At 36.4% G+C, this 19,760-nt stretch overlaps 1 protein-coding gene across 2 annotated transcripts in view; it reads left to right on the top strand.

The window, feature by feature from the left end:
* Positions 1-662: 662 nt before the first annotated feature.
* Positions 663-19,760, top strand: part of KHDRBS2 (KH RNA binding domain containing, signal transduction associated 2) — a 588,458-nt gene continuing 569,360 nt past the window's right edge. For both annotated transcript variants that reach the window (XM_025383028.1, XM_025383029.1), the window contains exon 1: positions 663-1,029. In XM_025383028.1, coding sequence (XP_025238813.1) covers positions 939-1,029 — 91 coding nt within the window. In that variant the 5' untranslated portion in view covers positions 663-938. The remainder of the gene's footprint in view (positions 1,030-19,760) is intronic.

The following is a 19,760-nucleotide window of genomic DNA, read 5'->3' as shown; positions in this document are numbered from 1 at the left end:
GTCTGGGGAAAGGAGGCACAGATAGGTTACCGTAACTAATTCAATATCCCAATGATTCTACACCGGAAGAATGTTTCTGCACAATATTTCTCCGAGCCGCTTTATTTGTTTATCAATGAACATCCTACTGCGTATCTGAGATGTAGGTCATCGGAAATACCAGCTGCCGATCACATGCAGTCTTCATTATATTTCCAGACCCAGTGCGCTGCTGATTCCTGCACAACTGTAGTGCGTCTGAGCTGTGTGAGGGAAAGGAGACACCTGTGCCTTAGGGACGCTGGTGAAGTCCCATCTACCTTCCTGAGACTTTCGCTGGCGCTTTTCCACCCTCTCAGCGGCTCACTTCTCATCTCCATCTCCCCTGTCCACTTGGACTCAGACCTCTCTGTTTAACCTGCGCTTTTCCCGCCCTCTCTCTCCTCTGCACCTTAGCTGAAGACACAGAGAGCTCCACAGAACTGGGCATGCCTAATAGCCAGGGAAGGCTTGGGCTGCAAGAAGAAAGCGTTTGCATCTTCCGAGCTCCCCTCCCCTCTGCAGCTGCCTCCTGCCAGTCAGGCGACCCGACGTGCACCACGGCCCAATGAGGGCCCGCGGCCTTCGCCAGCGCCCCGCCTCTCCTGGCATCACCACCAATGAGTGGTTGGCGGAGGTGGGCCGCGCCCTGTTCCCGCCTCTCCAGTTAAGGCCGCTGGTGTGAGCCCGGGCTCGGCGCGAGCGAGGGACGACGGAAGGGACGGGCAGGTGTGGACGCGGGGCCACGCAGCCCGACGGCGGGAGTCGCAGGTGCTGGGTGCATGGGCCAGTGAGGACGCACGGAGATCCCCTCGCCGCGCAGAGGAGGAGCAGCGCGGGAGCCAGGCGCTGCCCCACGACCCTGCGTCCGAGCGAGCGGAACCTCGCGCTTCGCCCGGGGACAGTCCGAAGTCCGCGCTATGGAAGAGGAGAAATATTTGCCTGAGCTGATGGCAGAGAAAGATAGCCTGGATCCATCTTTTGTGCATGCATCGCGCCTTTTGGCAGAAGGTAGGACTTGCCCCCACCGATGGGCACAAACCGCCGGCTGCCTATTTCACCCTTGGCTTGATTAGGGGAGTGAAGTTGGGGAGGGACTCCTGTCGCCGCCTTCGCAGAAACTGTCCCCCTGAAGATGCTCGTCTCAGAGCTCGGGCGGACAGACCCCGTTCTTGGGGCGGACAGCGGTGCTCCTTCTCCACGTCTTAATTTGGAGAAGACCAAAGCTACGGAGATCTAATGGCAGTGGCTATGTGACCTGTTAGGATCGTTGATAGAGAAACCGTAAAGTGTAACGCGGTCTACAGGGACATTTTCACTTCCCTGAGGGAGGGGAAAGCAGTTTGGAAGTCAATGGTGATCAATGTAGTGTTCTAAGAGCTTTTTGGCTACAGATCAGTATTTTTATTTTTATTTTTTACTGCATTTAGGAAGTGATGTTTGATGCCCTTTAATCAAAGTCTATCCTATGGAAAGTGTTAGAATTAACCTATGCATTAAACTGTGCATGTTCTTATATGTATGTTAATGTAGTAAGTAGAGGCTAAAGTGCTTATACATTTATTTGAAGTGTGATGATTGGGTACTCTGCGAGATACTGGTCCCTGGGAACGCTCTATAATTGATCAACTGTTTTACCAAGTGTGCATTTTCTTTTGTGTACCTGTAATGTTAAAGGAGATTTCGTTCCCAGAGGAACATATATGTCTTGTCTTTTGCATTGCTTTGAAAGATTAAAAAAAAAAAGACACACAAACTTCATTAACCAAATTACTCCATTTATGTTATAATAATGCCATCTAAATACTCAAGACACCTATATCTGTAGTTATTTACACATGCCTTTTATAAAACGGCTGCAGATTTTTTTAGATGAATGCTTCATTAATAATGAATTGCTTCATCATCAAATTGGTTACAGTGTAGTTTTGTAGCTAAGGTTGTTAGGGACTTACATACAGCAAAAAACTAAAAGGGATAACTTCCTCTACCCCAGCTCCTCAGTATTAAAAGATTTTTTGAGACTTAGTTGTACCAAGGAAGAATAAATTCTGCTCCTCAATATATGATTTAAATCGGTGTTAGCTATATTTTTAATTGATGGATTGTTATTTATGTTAATAAAGTGTAAGGTATTTTTTTATGTTTAAATGCTAAACAGTTAGAAAAAGATTTATAGTCAAAACATGGAACATGTGAAATAACTGTTTTCAGGGAAAAAGCTTGTTTTATAGATAAGTGGGAAGGTGAAATACAATTATGTCTACTACTTTGGTTACTGAATGAAAAAAATAGAAATTAAAGTGGAAAAGTAAAGTCAATAAAAATGCACTTTTTTGCTTTCTCAAAAAAGACAACTACATAAAAATAATAGCAAAATAATGAGTTAATAGATGTTTAAGATTGTTTGAAATGATTTAAAAGGCAAGTCTTACCAGTCTTCAGTATCTTTAATATATTTTGAATAGTCTTCAATGTATTTTCCAGAAATTTCTTTATGTAGCTGATAATATGTCTTTAAAGTGAAAAAAAAAAAAACCACTTACAAATTGATCGTTCTCTCTGACCCGCTGATTAGAGTTCTATTTGAGACAAGTGGCTCAAAGATTAATTCATCAGTCATTAATATGAGTTATTGTACTTGAAGGCAGTCAAGCTAAATAAATGCGTACAAGAAACTCTTAACAGAGTGCATAAGTATTTCTTTGTCTGGTAAAGCAGTCAGAGAAGGCTATGCACTTGGTTCCTTAACATTTTATCTTTCCTAGGAACTTGATTTCTTGATATAATACTTAGGAACATGTTCTGATGTTCCTTGTAATTTGATTTTTTCCCAGCAGGGGGAAGCATGCCCTGCTTTTGTAAAGAATTAGAAGGAAAAGCTCCTGAATAGAGGAAAGCATCTAAGTAAGAAACAAAGAGGGTACCTAAATTTCAGAGAAATCAGCATAAGGAAAAGAGAATGGAGGAGGTTATAATAATCTTGGAGTACATAAAGAGTTATGCAAAAGGATGCATAAGTTTCAGATTACCTCAGTACTTGGGACTCTTTACATGTGCTTATTAAAAAGTGTAAGATGATTGTTCTTGGAATCTCAATGATCTTAATGTATATTTTATGGTATAGATCTTTCATTATCTTTCCAAAGGCCAGTTGCCAAGATGTCCACACTTAGTTTCAGATGTCTATAGAAGAGTATCGTTGAGGTGATTTTATTTCTTATACTTGAGAATGCACTGATTGAAGGCAGTGGCTATAAATAAACCTGACATAGATATTCATTTGGAGAGAAGGTACATACTGAAGTACATTTCAGTCAGTACTGTGCAGACAGTGTCAAGCCTGAATGAGTAATAAAAATGATACAGATGATTCAGTTCTTCAGAGTGATTTTCCGGAAGCTAATATCTATAAAGGCAGTAATATAAACTAATGAGCTTTCACAATGATTTATTTTGCATTTTGATTGGTGATAGATGCAAATCAGTGCTCAATTGACAGTGCTGCATGTAGAATTGAAGGCTGTGGGGTTGAAAGTACTAGTTGGATGTTTATTTGGGGTTTTTTGGGGGTCCATTGTAGTTTATTTCACTTGTTTCTGCTGTGTGTTTTCCATAAGAATGATTTCAATTGATTGTTACTCAGAAGAAATCTTGAATAATGTAGTTTGAAGTTTGTTTCTAGTATGCTTAAATAATTAAAATAATGTTCATCCTGCGATTATAATGTTGTTTAGTTATCCACTTGTTATGGTAGGTGCTTTTGAATATGATAAAACAGCAAACTCAGGACTATCCTTAAAGTTCTACTCAGAGTCTGAATTTGGTTGCCAGATGAAATTACATGAGGTTATTCATATCTATTCTGCTTCTGGGAAGTGCATTAAACTGTGAATCTAGATACCTGGATTTGAATTCCACTTTAACCTCAACTGAATCTGGGTAAGCTTTCTTTCCCTGGGCCCAGTTTCCTTGTCTCTCAAATTAAGGAGTTGGACTAAGTGATGTATATGTGTTTGTTTTTTTTTTTTTTTTTGCAATTCTAATTAAGTCTCAGACTACTGATGGATACAACGAAGTGATGTGTGTATATTCGGAACAAAAAATCAATGGCTGCACATTTTCAAAACTTTTTTCATTCTTTCCTAGTTTAATGATTAATAATATATTTATGGCACTAAAATGTAATTTGAGGTGTATATTTTATTTTGGGTATTGGGGACAGATTTATGTTCTTAAGTCTATTGAACTACTATTAATGTTTGAGGCCAAAAATATATATACATGAGAATATTGTCTGGAAATATTCTATGTCTGCTGACAGACATAGATCTGTTCGGATTTATATATTCAATTACGGTGATTCCATATTCTTAGGAGCATTAGAAATTTTTGTCCAATTGAGAGCGGTTTGGGGAAGACTTCCTAGCCTGAAATCTTTGCAAGCATTATATGACGATGTCAAACATTGCCAAATACCCCAGCAGTTCGAATGGTTTTCAAAAAACTGTAGGTGCTATTTTCAAACTTTAGTGAAAAGTTTGACCTCCCATCTAGACTTGGCCTTTATTTTTGCAGATATAAGTAAGATCTTAAAATATTAAGGAAACAGGGATTAATACTTATCACAAATGCAAACTTGTGAGTTAACTACATTTCGGTTATCAAAAAGAACCATTTTTTGGTTAGATAGTGTTTCTTAAATATTTTTCATAAAGCTTCATATGTTTTTAAATTAAGGAAAGTTATTAGTGTCATGTCTAAAGCAGCTTCTGGTTAAAAATAGTATTCCTGTGACTCTTTAAAGTGACTTTTCTTTTGATTAATGTAATCACCTTTTTCTCCCAATAGATTTGGGATAATCTTACTTATGTTTCTTAAATAAAAGAAAAACATGGGCAAAAAATTAAATTCAAGTTATCTTTGATCTTCAATTAAAACAATTTATGATATAGTGGAAAATTTGTACTTTGACAAGAAAAACACTTAGGAGTGAGTATTGACACTTCTACCTACTGGGAAATATAGGATGTGTCATTTCCCCCCTCTCTGATACTCAGTTTCTTCATCTATGTAACAGGAAAAGTAATACCTGCCAGGCAGAGTTCTTTTAAGATGGAAAAACAAATAAACAAACAAACTTCTGCTTGTGATGCCTGTGATAACATAAGCAGTATTTTTAAAATTTATTTTATTTTATTTTATTTTATTTTATTTTATTTTCAAGACAGAGCCTTGCCCTGTCACCTAGATTGGAGTGCAGTGGTACGATTTTGGCTCGTTGCAACCTCTGCCTCCTGGATTCAAGCAATTCTCCTGCCTCAGCCTCCCGAGTAACTGGGATTACAGGTGCATGCCACTACGCCCAGCAAATTTTTGTATTTTTAGTAGAGACAGGATTTCACCATGTTAGCCAGGCTGGTCTCAAATTCCTGACTTTGTGATTCTCCTGCCTCGTCCTCCCAAAGTGCTAGGATTACAGGCGTGAACCACCATGCCCAGCTAGTAATTTTTATGTGTATAACAAAAATATAAGCAGAAATTAAACAAATGTAAGATGATGCACCTCAATTTGAGAAAATAAGTAAAATAAACACTTCCTTACTTTAGATTACTGCTGAGTTAAATTTAAATTCATAAAGCAAATTATGAAATAAATTACCTTATGAAAAATGATTCGAGTTTTAAAAATATCATGTTTGGTAAATCATCACTTGTTAGTCTTTAACCATGAGCTTGATTAGCCCTGATCCTATTTATTTCAAGAGTAATTTCAGACCTATTCAGACTTCCCCTTAAACCCACACGTTCTTCACTCTCTCCACTCTCAGCAGGTGATTTCATCATCCTTTTTATTGGAGGAAATGGATATATCTCTTCTGCTATTCCTTAACCTCCTACCACCTAAAAACTTCCATAGCCATCGTCACTGTCTTTCATTTCCAGAAGACCAAATGTTTCTTTTCTTCAAGGTTGACTTGCCACCCATATCCTTGACCTAAATGCTCTTCATCTCTGGACTCATTCTGTAGTTAAATCCTTTATTCAATATCTCCTACTCTTTCTCCCAATCAGCTCTTTCTTTATAGAGCTGTCAACATGATTCAATCTGAATAATTTGAAGAAATAGAATACTTCTTTCACTTGCCACAAGTATTAAAAAATGATCTCTCTTGACATGTATCCTTCGTTGTTTCCTTCAAACTTCTGATAATACTAGTATATGCTAACTGCCTCACTTTCTTCATTTACGTTTTAAAATTTCTTCAGTTTGGCTTCTGTCTTCATCACTGTCCTGAAACTGATGACCCTAGTGACAGAATAATCTCATAATTGCCAAATCAAATAATTTTTTTCTGACCTGTCATCAAGTCTCTTGGCTGCACTTTCCACTATTGACCTTCTTCTGATTTCTTCCCACCTTCCTTGTCTTCTAGGCACTGTACTCTGCTGGTTTTACTTCCTTCTTTGATCGTTTCTTGCCCTCATCATCCTTCATTTCCCTCCTTCCCACACCAACACACAGAATGCCGTCACAGTACTTCATTTAAGGCTAAAGTCTCACCATGTCATACTTCTTAATAATTTCCATTGCCTGCAAGGTGTAGTCCATACCCCTTGACGTTCTTATAACATGCTTACCTCTCCAGAAGCATCTCTTCAGCCTTTCTGCTTAATTTCTCTCAGGTATACCAAACTGCTTATAGTTCACTTTCTAGACTCCCTTGACATTCCCATACCTATTCACAGAAAGCTAGATATTTTCCCCTCATTCCCATAATGAACGCCTCTAGATCACTGTCCAAACTGTTATTTTAGAATGATCAGGTTGTGCCTGTCTCTCTCACTAGTGAAACAGCTCCTCTTTGTCTGCTCTTGAGCAGAACTAAGTCTTTTTCATCATTATATTAGCAGCACTTTTCACAGTGCCTGGTATGTGGTGGTGCCAGGTAGAGGCCAAACAGGCTTTTCTCCAGCAGACTTCAGAACCCGTCTCCTGTTGGCCCCTCTGCTACCTCTTCTGCATGTGGATAATACTTGCCCTTTTCTCTGTCCTCTCCTATGTCTAAGGTGTTGCACATGCTAGGACCTCGCTTTAGAATGCCCTTTCTAGCTTCTCTCCATGATTATAATTTATCTTCATTCAATAAAACTGAGTACTGCTATTCCTTCTTCTAGGAACCCTTTCATAATGGCTTCTCATCTAATTCATTATAAATTAAGTGCACTTCTGGTTTTATTTTCAACCTATCCACCATTTCTACATTGCAACATGCAATTCTGTTTTGGTTGTCTTCCCCTCTAAGCTTGAGGGCCAGACTATGACTTCTGTCTTTGAATTTTTAATGCCTGCCTTCAGCCTCATATGTAGAAGGCCTCAATAAATGTTTATTAACTGAATAATGCTGACCTCATATCTTCCTTTTTCTCCTATTTTGTATTTAGAAAGTATCTCCAGAAACAAGTTTTCAGTAATTCCGTCATTTAGAATGATAATACTAATTCAGTCATATTTTATCTTTGCATAATGCAAAACCTCAGGAGGCCACTTTGAAAGTTTCCATTTGTTTCTAAGTCAATTTTGAAAAATTATTCATTTGCAGGAAGTTGGAAAGTTAGTACAGGGAAGTCCTGCTTTACTTTGTGAGGTCTCCGAGAATCTGCCCATTTGTTTCTTTGTTGTTTGGATTGAGGCTTTGTGTGTGTGTTTGCTTTTAATACTTCTGAGTTGCCAGCTTTTCTAGCACTCAGTCTGGCACATATGCGGCACAAAGAAAATCTAGGAAAACCATTAAAATGTCATTCCCGAGTCTTGTGGTACTCAGACAATTGGCCTCCTTTTCTCTACTTTCTAGAAAAGAAAGTTTTTCTTATGTTTATCTGTAATGTCCCATTCCCATTCATTTATGTGTTTTAATTTATATCTTTATGAAATCTTTTGAATGAATATTAGGCCTTGTACATTAATATTAATATTTCATTAACTAGTTGTATAAGAATGAGCATGACCATGATAAATTCATCTGGATAATGGACACAGTAATTATTCTCTATATTTATCTCATTTTAAGGTTCTTTTTATGGCCTGATACCTGAGAGTGGGAACATAACTGATCATTATTCTCGGTTTCTCTTTATGTACACAGTCTATAGTGAAGCTGTTTGTTCCCACAGCAGCTGTAGAAGGGGAGGAAGTGAGGTTTGGAGGTAGTTCTTAGAAACCCTTGGAAATAACTGTAATATCATTGGCTTTCCTTATGCACTTATTTGAACACCGAATTTGATCCTTCTTTTTGGTTTGGCTATATAAGAAATATATCTTCATTGGAATTATATTCTGACACCAGTTTGATTTTTTTAAAGCTATAAACTGTGTAATATTTAATATATTCCATAGATCAAAATTTGATACTATTACCTATAAAATACTGAATTCCAATAAAATAAACATAATTTTGAAAATTGTTTAAAGGTAGAATACCCACTAATTGCTGATATTCTACATTAATGTTAGCAAATATCCATATTATATGACTTCCTCATTTTCTCAAGTGCAGAGTTCTGTAATGAGTGCATCTTTTATTTGCCAAATACTTGCGAGGTCATGGCCGAGCATCTTCTTGCTCAATTGTTTTAACTTTTTTGGGGGAAAGAAGTCATTTTTAGTGCATCCTCCATTTGACTCATGAACAGTAATTCCAAAAAGATTTTGCGGTATAGAGAGATAATAAACAATCATAAAAGCATTAGGCTATTTACTTTACATTTTAGCTATAGTTTGGAAGATTAATTCCATCAGACTAGTGCTCTACTTCATTTGACTACACAATCACACATGCCCTTGAATGTGTGTTGGTAAAAACTGCACATGATATGTGCTATTAGTAATGAAATATCAAATGTTTACTTTATGGGATTTATAATCTATAGGGGATTCAACTGTATACATATAGACATCTATATATATGTATATATGTATACATATATATGTGTGTATATATATACACAGACACACACACGTGATATAAATAAGTATATGGAAGGTCCAATAGGTTTTACATAAATTTTAGAGACCACTGATACAGGAATTCAGAGAAAGTCATAACTTCGGTTGTTTATGGTAATGGGAGATTTATCATTATTACCATTATTATCTCAACATTTATTGTGAGTTTACTCTTTGCCGGACACTGTACTAGACGATTTGCATGCATTACCACAAGTAATCTACCCACCAGTCTTATTGTGTAGTTATTAGTGTTAGTTTTACAAATTAGAAAAATTAGGGCTTAGAGAAATTAATTTATATCAAGTCTCACAGCAAAGAAGTTGTACATGTAACCATTACACCACATTGTCTCCTATGATAGAGATCCAATGTTAGGCTTTGAAAGAAGGCCAGATGCTAGTATGCAAATTTTATCTAGAAGATCAATGTTGTTGTTGCCATTAACTTGTAAAATATGTTTCTGAGTGCAAATATTGGATGAATTATTATATGATATCATAAAATATAAATACAGCTTATGAAAGTCAAATAAATTTATAAATGGGGAAATTTACCTTATTATAGAATTGAATTAAGGATCATCAAGACAGCCTACATTTCTGAATGACTTGTATTGACTACTTCGTAGAGAGTTTAGTGATGTGGTAGCAGAGCAGAGGGAACATTTCAGACTTCTTTTGACCCAAAAAGTGATGGATAATTTTGTGTGGTTTGCTGAGGCACTTTTCCCCATATTTTTTAGACAACTGCTTGTATTTGCTGAATTCTTCTAGAAACAAAAGAACAACTGTAGGTCCTCTCTTGTGTCCTGAGGCGGTCAGGGTTTTGTTTAACATTTAGAAGTGAGCAAATTTTACATTTGATCAGAAGCAGAAAACAATATGGCTTGATTTAAATGTTATCTGCATGTTTTGAGGTATTAGAATTTAATAACTTTGAAACAGATTGACTGGTGTTATTGTACTGTTATCAGAAATGGCACGATCAGTGTCTGTTTCCTTTAAAACATTAAAGATTAGATTTTACTCTTCTTATAGAAAACCAGAATAAGTGTGTTTTCTGTTGAGCGTATTTTTAGCAGTTTCATAGCATTGTATGCTAGATAATGATAAGCCCTGACTGCAACTTAGGAGAGGGAGCTTCTGTGATACAAACAAAATAAAGAGCCTGTATGAGAAGAAATTTGTTGAATTTTGAGGAGAAGAAAGGGGTGACTCAAGTAATGGCTGCTTTTATTGAACATACACAGTGGCTTAGGTCTTTATTTTTTATTTTTATTTTATTATACTTTAAGTTCTAGGGTACATGTGCACAACGTGCAGTTTTGTTACATATGTATACATGTGCCATGTTGGTGTGCTGCACCCATTAACTCGTCATTTACATTAGATATATCTCCTAATGCTATCCCTCCCCCTTCTCTCCACCCCACTACAGGCCCTGGTGTGTGATGTTCCCCTTCCTGTGTCCAAGTGTTCTCATCATTCAATTCCCACCTATGAGTGAGAACATGCGGTGTTTGGTTTTTTGTCCTTATGGTAGTTTGCTGAGAATGATGGTTTCCAGCTTCATCCATGTCCCTACAAAGGACACGAACTCATCCTTTTTATGACTACATTGTATTCCATGGTGTATATGTGCCACATTTTCTGAATCCAGTCTAACATTGATGAACATTTCGGTTGGTTCCAAGTCTTTGCTATTGTGAATAGTACCGCAAGAAACATACGTGTGCATGTATCTTTATAGCAGCATGATTTATAATCCTTTGGGTATATACCCAGTTATGGGATGGCTGGGTCTATTGGTATTTGTAGTTCTAGATCCTTGAGGAATCGCCACATTGTCTTCCACAGTGGTTGAACTAGTTTACGGTCCCAGCAACACTGTAACAGTGTTCTTATTTCTCCACATCCTCTCCAGCACCTGTTGTTTCCTGACTTTTTAATGATCGTCATTCTGACTGGTATGAGATGGTATCTCATTGTGGTTTTGATTTGCATTTCTCTGATGACCAGTGATGATGAGCATTTTTTCATGTGTCTGTTGGCTGCATAAATGTCTTCTTTTGAGAAATGTCTGTTCATATCCTTTGCCCACATTTTGATGGGGTTGTTTGTTTTTTTCTTGTACATTTGTTTGAGTTCTTTGTGGATTCTGGGTATTAGCCCTTTGTCAGATGAGTAGATTGCAAAAAATTCTTCCCATTCTGTAGGTTGCTTGTTCACTCTGATGGTAGTTTCTTTTGCTGTGCAGAAGCTCTTCAGTTTAATTAGATCCCATTTGTCAATTTTGACTTTTGTTGCCATTGCTTTTGGTGTTTTAGACATGAAGTCCTTGCCCATGCCTATGACCTGAATGGTATTGCCTAGGCTTTTTTCGGTTTTAGGTCTAATATTTAACTCTTTAATCCATCTTGAATTAATTTTTGTATAAGGTTTAAGGAAGGGATCCAGTTTCAGCTTTCTACATATGGTTAGCCAGTTTTCCCAGCACCATTTATTAAATAGGGAATCCTTTCCCCATTTCTTGTTTTTGTCAGGTTTTTCAAAGATCAGATGGTTGTAGATGTGTGATATTATTTCTGAGGGTTCTGTTCTGTTCCATTGGTCTATATCTCTGTTTTGCTGCCAGTACTATGCTGTTTTGGTTAGTGTAGCCTTGTAGTAGCCTTGTGGTTTGAAGTCAGGTAGCGTGATGCCTCCAGCTTTGTTCTTTTGGCTTAGGATTGTCTTGGCAATGTGTGCTCTTTTTTGGTTCCATATGAACTTTAAAGTATTTTTTTCCAATTCTTTGAAGAAAGTCGTTGGTAGCTTGATGGGGATGACATTGAGTCTATAAATTACCTTGGGCAGTATGGCCATTTTCATGATATTGATTCTTCCTATCCATGAGCATGGGATGTTCTTCCATTTGTTTGTGTCCTCTTTTATTTCACTGAGCAGTGGTTTGTAGTTCTCCTTGAAGAGCTCCTTCACATCCCTTGTAAGTTGGATTCCTAGGCATTTGATTCTCTTTGAAGCAATTGTGAATGGGAGTTCACTCATGATTTGGCTCTCTCTGTGTTATTGGTGTATAAGAATGCTTGTGATTTTTGCACATTGATTTTGTATCCTGAGACTTTGCTGAAGTCACGTATCAGCTTCAGGAGATTTTGGGCTGGGACAATGCGGTATTCTAAATATACAGTCATGTCATCTGCAAACAGGGACAATTTGACTTCCTCTTTTCCTAATTGAATACCGTTCATTTCTTTCTGATTATTTCTTATTTCTGCCTGATTACCCAGCCAGAACTTCCAACACTATGTTGAATAGGAGTGGTGAGAGAGGGCATCCCTGTCTTGTGCCAGTTTTCAAAGGGAATGCTTCCAGTTTTTGCCCATTCAGTATGATATTGGTTGTGGGTTTGTCATAAATAGCTCTTCTTATTCTTTATATTCTGAGAGACAGGTAATATTGTCCCTATTTTATAGGAAAAGATAAAAAGGAAGATTACAAGGTAGCACAATCAATTTGGTTTTTTTAAAAACAATAAATCAGAGGTTAGGCAAATGTCCAATAAAAGTGTGAAAGAGTGTCAAAAAACAGCCATTATACATTGAAATGTAAATGGTATTAAAGAACATAACTTGTTTAAGGGAATAGCAAAATCTTGCTTTGATAAACTTTTAGAAAAGTGACTAACTAGGTTACTGTAGAACTTGTTGTTTCCTTTAAAATAATTTTCTCTGGGAAATTTGAGGAATTTTTTTCTGGAACTTGATTTACATCCACCAGTACATTCATTTTATAAAATAATACTATAAAATGCAAACAGTAGATGAATGATTAAACAATAGAACACATTTACCATGATGTTTACTCCTGTAAATGATAAATGGAAAGGCTTTAGTAAGTGTAAAATAGGATTAAGAATCACCTATGTCTCCAGACAGTGTAAATTTTTTTTTCTGGCAAATGTAGAAGCTGCTTTTTTATCCATCCAAAACCTTGTGGAAAATGGGGCCTTTAAGGAATTGTGTAAAGATGAAAGAACATTTGGTATGCTGAGGCAGATGGCATTTTATTATATGATATTACTTTGGAATGGACTTCAGTATGATAGATGGTTATGCATTAAGCTAGTCTTCTAAAATTACTGAAAGACTGGATATTATGTCATCGCCACATAGGGAAAATCTGTTAGAATAAAACATTATGATAATTAAAAGCAGTTTAATGAAGTCAGATGAAGTGATAAGTATTTAGAATGAGTTTCAATAAATCAAATGGTTTCCCTTTGAGTAAAATGAGTGTCATATATATATATATATATATATATATATATATATATATATATATATATATATATATAAAACAAATAAGGGATTTATGGGAATGTGTGTGTGTGTGTGTGTATATATATATATTTGATGAGTGATATATGTATATATTGTGTTTATTAAACATACGTTAGACATTGGGAATCAAAGAGAAGCGATGCAGACTTGGCCCAATTGGTTCTTATTGTTTGTGTTTCTCTTTACTAACAGAGATTTACATTTAGTTTGAGGAGGGGGCAGGAGTTACATCAAATCTACACAATACAATGATAAGAGAAGTAGATGATGCTTTAGGAGTTTGGGGCAGGACACCTAAACAAGTGTACGAAGATGAAAGGCTTCCATAGGAGGGGGCGTATTAGTTGAGATTCTACAAATAAGTAGAATATGACCAGAATTCAGTGATGAAGCAGCTATAAATTGGAGAGAATTATACATGCATATAGTAAACAACATCTTTAAAATCTGACAAGAAAGAGAATATTTATTCAAATAGGTAGACGTTAAGCATCGTTGGAGACATAGTAAAGGGAAAAGAATCAAGAAGAGTGTGTCTAGAGAGTAGTAGAGGCTTATCACACATACCTTGTAAAATATGTTAAGAGTTTTGGACTTTATGCTACAAGTAATGGTAAATCATTGAAAGGTATTTAAAAAGGGCAAGTGTGATGGAGTTTTATTTAAAGTATAATGTAGCTGCATTGCTGGAGACTGGATTGGATAGGTACAAGACATGGGCAGGACATCAGGTAGCTAGAGCAACAGTTCAAGAGAGAAGTTACAGTGGCCTGGATTCAAATAATGATATCACAGATGGGGAAAAGTAGACAGATCTAGGGAGACCGAAGTGGGCAGATCACGAGGTCAGGAGTTCAAGACCAGCCTGACCAATATGGTGAAACCCCATCCCTACTAAAAATACAAAAATTAGCCAGATGTGGTGGCGCATGCCTGTATTCCCAGCCACTCAGGAGACTGAGGCAGGAGAATCGATTGAACCCAGGAGACGGAGGTTATAGCGAGCTGAGATTGTGCCACTGCACTCCAGCCTGGGTGACAGAGGCTCCATCAAAAAAAAAAAAAAAAAATTGCAAGTAAAATGTAAAGTGTTGGGTTGGATAGACGGGCTGAGAAATAAAGGGTGGTCAAGTTGGCCATCTGGGTTGCTTGTTGGTAATTAGTTAATGACGGTGTCAGTTACTGAGATATTTATCAAAGAAGGTTAGTGCTGCATTCAGTTGGATATACACTGAAGGGATGCAAGTGGAGAGCTGGGTCTGGAGAAAGATGGTGCTGCAGGTAATGGTTTAAGTTTTACTAGCATCTAGGTGATAATTGACCTTTGGAGTAGAAGAGATCACCCTGAGAGAGCATATAAAGTACAATAGAAAGGAGACTTAGGATAAAACTCTGAGGAATATCAGTATTTAAGGGAAAGATAGAAAACTCATCTACAAAGTTGACTCAAAGGACTTTACTAAAATGTAGGTCAGAAAGACCAAGTAAGTTCAGTATCGGATAAATACGGTATTTGAAGAATGAAGGATTTGTTTAGTATTTTCAAATGTTGCAGTAGATCAAGTAAGACAAGGATTAAGAGCCTTTAATGGATTTGGCAACAAAGAACAGACTGAGAAAAGGGTTGGAGAAAACCCCTTATTTCTGCAAGTTGACGAATGAGTAGAAAGTGAGGCTATGAGAGAAGGTAGGAGAACTCGCCCAAGAATTTTGACTTCACAGGGGAGGAGAGCTAGGAGTAATATGTTGAACTGTATGAAATTGATAATATTTCATCATTTTGACCTGAAAAATAGCAATTTTTGTGTGATTTAATTTATAAAAGGGTACAGTAGAATGAGAGAGTCATTTGAGGGTAGTGGCTGACATGCTGAAGCTAGACTCCCTAAGTCCCTTGTTTCTTCCTAGAATTAAAGACCCATGTTATTCTGAATGAGGTACTTTAACTTCTATATCCCTTTTTTCCCTCATGTGCAAATTGGGTACACTCTTAGTTCTAAACTGAAAAGATAATGATGGCTGCCTATTGTTTCTTTAGCTCACTGTAAACTACAACAGAACTCCTGTAGTCTCCTATTCTCTATATCTCCGTTCTTCATCCTGTTTGCTTCCACTTTTCTAATTTCCTCAGTGTAATGTGGAACAACATCCTTTTATAAAACTACATATGATATTATAAAATTGTAAAATGAATTCTGACTCCTTTTATAGGACTGTTCTTGGAATCCTGAATCTTTTCCTCTCTGAAATCCATTGTAGGCATTTGCTTTTTCCTTTGGCAATTCTTACTGACATCTTGGCATATGTGATTTTACTGACCACTCACTGCCAACATCTTGATACTTTTTTTCCTTTGTATTTGTCCTCCTGTACTCAATACAGAAATTTACTGCCTCCATTGTGGTCAGTGAAGCTATCATCCATGGTGAGCATGAGATGGAATGCCTCAGTGGGCATGCTGCTGGATCCTCACTGCTTCTTGTAATGTGAGCATTTCTCTTTTTGACTGAGGATATATGAAAAGATAAATGTATTATCTTTCAATGCAGCCTGCTACATAGGTCTGTTTCAGTATTGGAGGAAATCACGACTGTGTTGGACCTAAGAAAAAGGATGTGCTTGTGTATCATTTCAAATACAGTCATTTATTGCTCAGTGCCAAAGATCTATTCTGAGAAATGTGTCATTAGGCGATTTCATCATCGTGTGAACATCAGAAAGTATACTCACACAAACCTACATGGAATAGCTACCACACACCCAGTCTGTATGGTACAGCTATTGTTCCTAGGCTACAAAGCTGTATAGCATGTTACTGTATTGATTACTGCAGGCAATTGTAACATAATGGTATTTGTATACCTAAACATAGAAAAAGTATAGTAAATATACGGTATAAAATATAAATAGTGGTATACCTATATAGGGCATTTACCATGAATGGAGCTTGCAGGACTGGAAGTTGCTCTGGGTGAGTTAGTCAGTAGTGGTAAGTGAAGGTGAAGGTCAAGGACATTACTGTACAATACTGTAGACTTTATAAACACTGTAAGTTAGGCTGCACTGAATTTCTTTTTTTAAATTATTTCTTCAATAATAAATTAATGGCTGACTATAACTTTTTACTTTATAAGCTTTTTAATTTTAAAAAAGTTTTTGACTTTTTGTAGTTAGCTATACAAATATCTTTATATCCTTATTCTGTAAGCTTTTCTGATTTTTAAATTTATTTTTTTTTACTCTTTAAACTTTCTTATTAAATAATACCCAACTACACACATTCACCTAGTACTATACAGGTTAGGATTGTCAATTTCACTGTCACCCCACATCTTGTCCTACTGGGAGGTCTTCAGGGGCAATAACACGTCGGGAACTGTCATCATCTATGATAATCATATCTCCTTCTGGAATATCTCCTGATGGACCTGCCTGAGCCTGTTTAACAGGTAACTTTAAAAATATGTAAGTTGAGGAGCATATTCAAAAATAACAGTAAAAAGTATTGTATAATACATAAAATAGTAACACATTATTATCAAGTATTATGAGCTCTACATGATTGTGTGTGCCATACTTTTATACTACTGGCAGCACAGTAGGTTTGCTAACACTGGCATCACCACAAACTCATGAGTAATATATTGTGCTAGATATTAGGATGGGTAAACCTCGGGAGTTTTTCAGCTCTATTATAATCCTATGGGATCATCATGATGTTACATGTGGTTTATTGTTGATTGAAACAACATTATGTGGCATATGACTATATATATACACACATACATATTTATTCATACATACACATACACATGTGTATATATGTGTGTATACTATATATATATAAGGTTAAACATAACTTTATGAAACATTTATTATAGTTTGTGTGTGTATATGGAATTTGTGGATTTACCAGGTCATTATATAAAATGCATTTCTTACTGTGGAATATGGTGAAAATGCTGAAAGCTACTGTTATAGTAGGAAAAAATAAAGGTAGGTAAAGTCAAAATATTACCGTTTGAGTGCCAGATCTGCTAACCTGGTAGCTTTGTGACAGTGGGCCAATTTCTAAATCTCATTGAGCCTTTCTTTCCTCATCTATGACATAGGTTCTTACCAACGATCTCATAGGTCATCCAGTCATCTCATGAGTCCTATGAAAGTGTATATGCAGTATTCATCTGATAGCAGAAATTAATAAAGATTTTTTTTCCTTATCTACTTTGCATTGGTTTTCTTTCTTTAAAAATGTTGAGGTAAAATATATAAACAGTGAAATTCAGATTTTAGGTATAAAACTTAATGAGTTTTGGTAATTGTATAGTCTTGTGTGAACAATGCCCGTATCAAAGTAGAGAACATTTCTGTCAGCCTAGAGACTTCCTTTGTGACCCCTTTCCATAACCTGCTGTGTCAGTCTTTTTTGTATTGCTATAAAGGAATACTCGAGGCTGGGTAATTTATAAGGAAAATTGGTTTATTTGGCTTACAGTTCTGCAGGCTGCACAGGAAGCATAATGCAAGTATCTGCTTCTGGCGAGGTCCTCAGGAAGCTTCAAATTATGGCAGAAATGGAAGAGGAGCTGATGTGTCACATGGAGACAGAGAGAGAGAGAGAGAGAGAGAGAGAGAGAGAAGGATGGGGTTCCGCACCCTTTTAAACAACCAGCTCTTGTGTGAACTAAGAGAGTGAGAACTTACCTTTACTCTAGGGAAGGCACCAAGCCATTAATGAGGGATCCACTCCCATGGATCCAAACACCTCCCAACAGGCTCCAACTCCAACATTGTGGATCACGTTTTAACATAAGATTAAGAGGGGACAAATATTCAAACTGTGTCCCCTCCATTTCCTTTAGGAACCACCTATTCTGATTTCTGTTATTAGAGAAAGCTTTGTTTTTCAACTTCATAGGAGTGGAACAATGTAGTATCTACTCTTCCTTTTTCTTAGGTTCAGTATATCTTTGACAGTCATCCATGTTGTTGCATGTATTAATAGTTTATTTCTTTTATGGCTGAGAAGTAGAAGTACACCATTGTACAAATATGTCCCATTTTGTTTATTCAATATCATGAATGTACATATGGGCTCCTTTCAGTGTTAGCTGATTATAGATAAGCTGTTACAAAAGTTCATGTACAGGATTTTTATAGACATGCATTCTTTGCATGGAGTGTAATTTCTGGGTCTTAGATCATATATATGCTTAACCTTTTATTATAATATATGGAATTGCAAACAGTTTTCTAGAATGCTTATACAGTCTCACTCTCTTACCAGTGATGTATGAAAATTCTGGCTGTGGCATTTCCTTGCCAACATTTGAAGTTCTCAGTCTTTTTAACAATAGCCACTTCAGTGGTTTGCAGTGATAACTTACTGTGGTTTTGATTTGCATCTTCTTGAATATTAATGTTGATGATCATGCTTTCATGTGCTTTTTGGGAGTCCATTATATGTATTCTTATTTGAAATGAGTGCCTAGAATGCTGAGGCAAATTTTTAATTGGGTTGTGGGTCTTTTATTCTTGTAGCAGTTATTTGTGTTCTGGGTTTGCATCGTTTGTTACAAATATGTTTTGTGAATATTTCCCCCTAATATGTGGCTCAGCTTTTAATATTCTCATCTTTCAAAGAGCAGAAGTTATTAATGTTGCTGAAGTCAATTTATAATTTTTTCATACTTGGTCCTGTGTGTGTCCTCTCTAAGAAATCTTTGCCTATATCAAGGTCACAGAGTTATTCTCAATATTTGCTTCTAGAAGCTTTATGGTTTTAGCTTTTAAGTATAGGTTTATGTCTCATCTAGAAATAGTTTTTGTATATGGTGTCAAGATAGTCAAAGTATTTTTTAATTGGAATATCCAGTTGTTCCAGCATCATTTGCTGAAAAAAATTTTCTCTGCCCAATGCTATGTTTAAAGTGTTCAAAAATACCGTGTAAATACAATGAAGGTTTGTGTTTAAATGTATAAAATATGGCAAAATAAATTTTATAGTGTTTTATGAATATATGAATTGTCTTTCAATATTGACCCTCTGCATGACTGTTTTAATTCTGAAGGAGACAGTGACTCTGTTGAGATTATTAAGCATGATATTTGTTTATACTGTACTTTAAATTTATACATAGCTATGGAATCATACCGAGTAAATCCTAAGCACTGCACTGTCCTGAGTGGCAAAGTAGGCTCTGGTGTGAAGAAAAAAAAATAGAGGAAACATTTTTTTCTGTATTAACACATTAAACATTTCCATTAAAAAGGACCATGTAAGCTTAGACAATATGTTACATGGTTTTTGTATTTTTTCAAGAAAACAGTATATTTTATATAAACAGAATTGGCATCCCCACCCTTGGTAGAGTAGATGTACTTGTAGAC

Source organism: Theropithecus gelada, chromosome 4, assembly GCF_003255815.1.
Source record: "Theropithecus gelada isolate Dixy chromosome 4, Tgel_1.0, whole genome shotgun sequence".
NCBI classification, from domain to species: Eukaryota; Metazoa; Chordata; class Mammalia; order Primates; family Cercopithecidae; genus Theropithecus; species Theropithecus gelada.
Note: the sequence above shows the minus strand (reverse complement) of the source record. Positions and strands in the feature narration are given on the sequence as shown.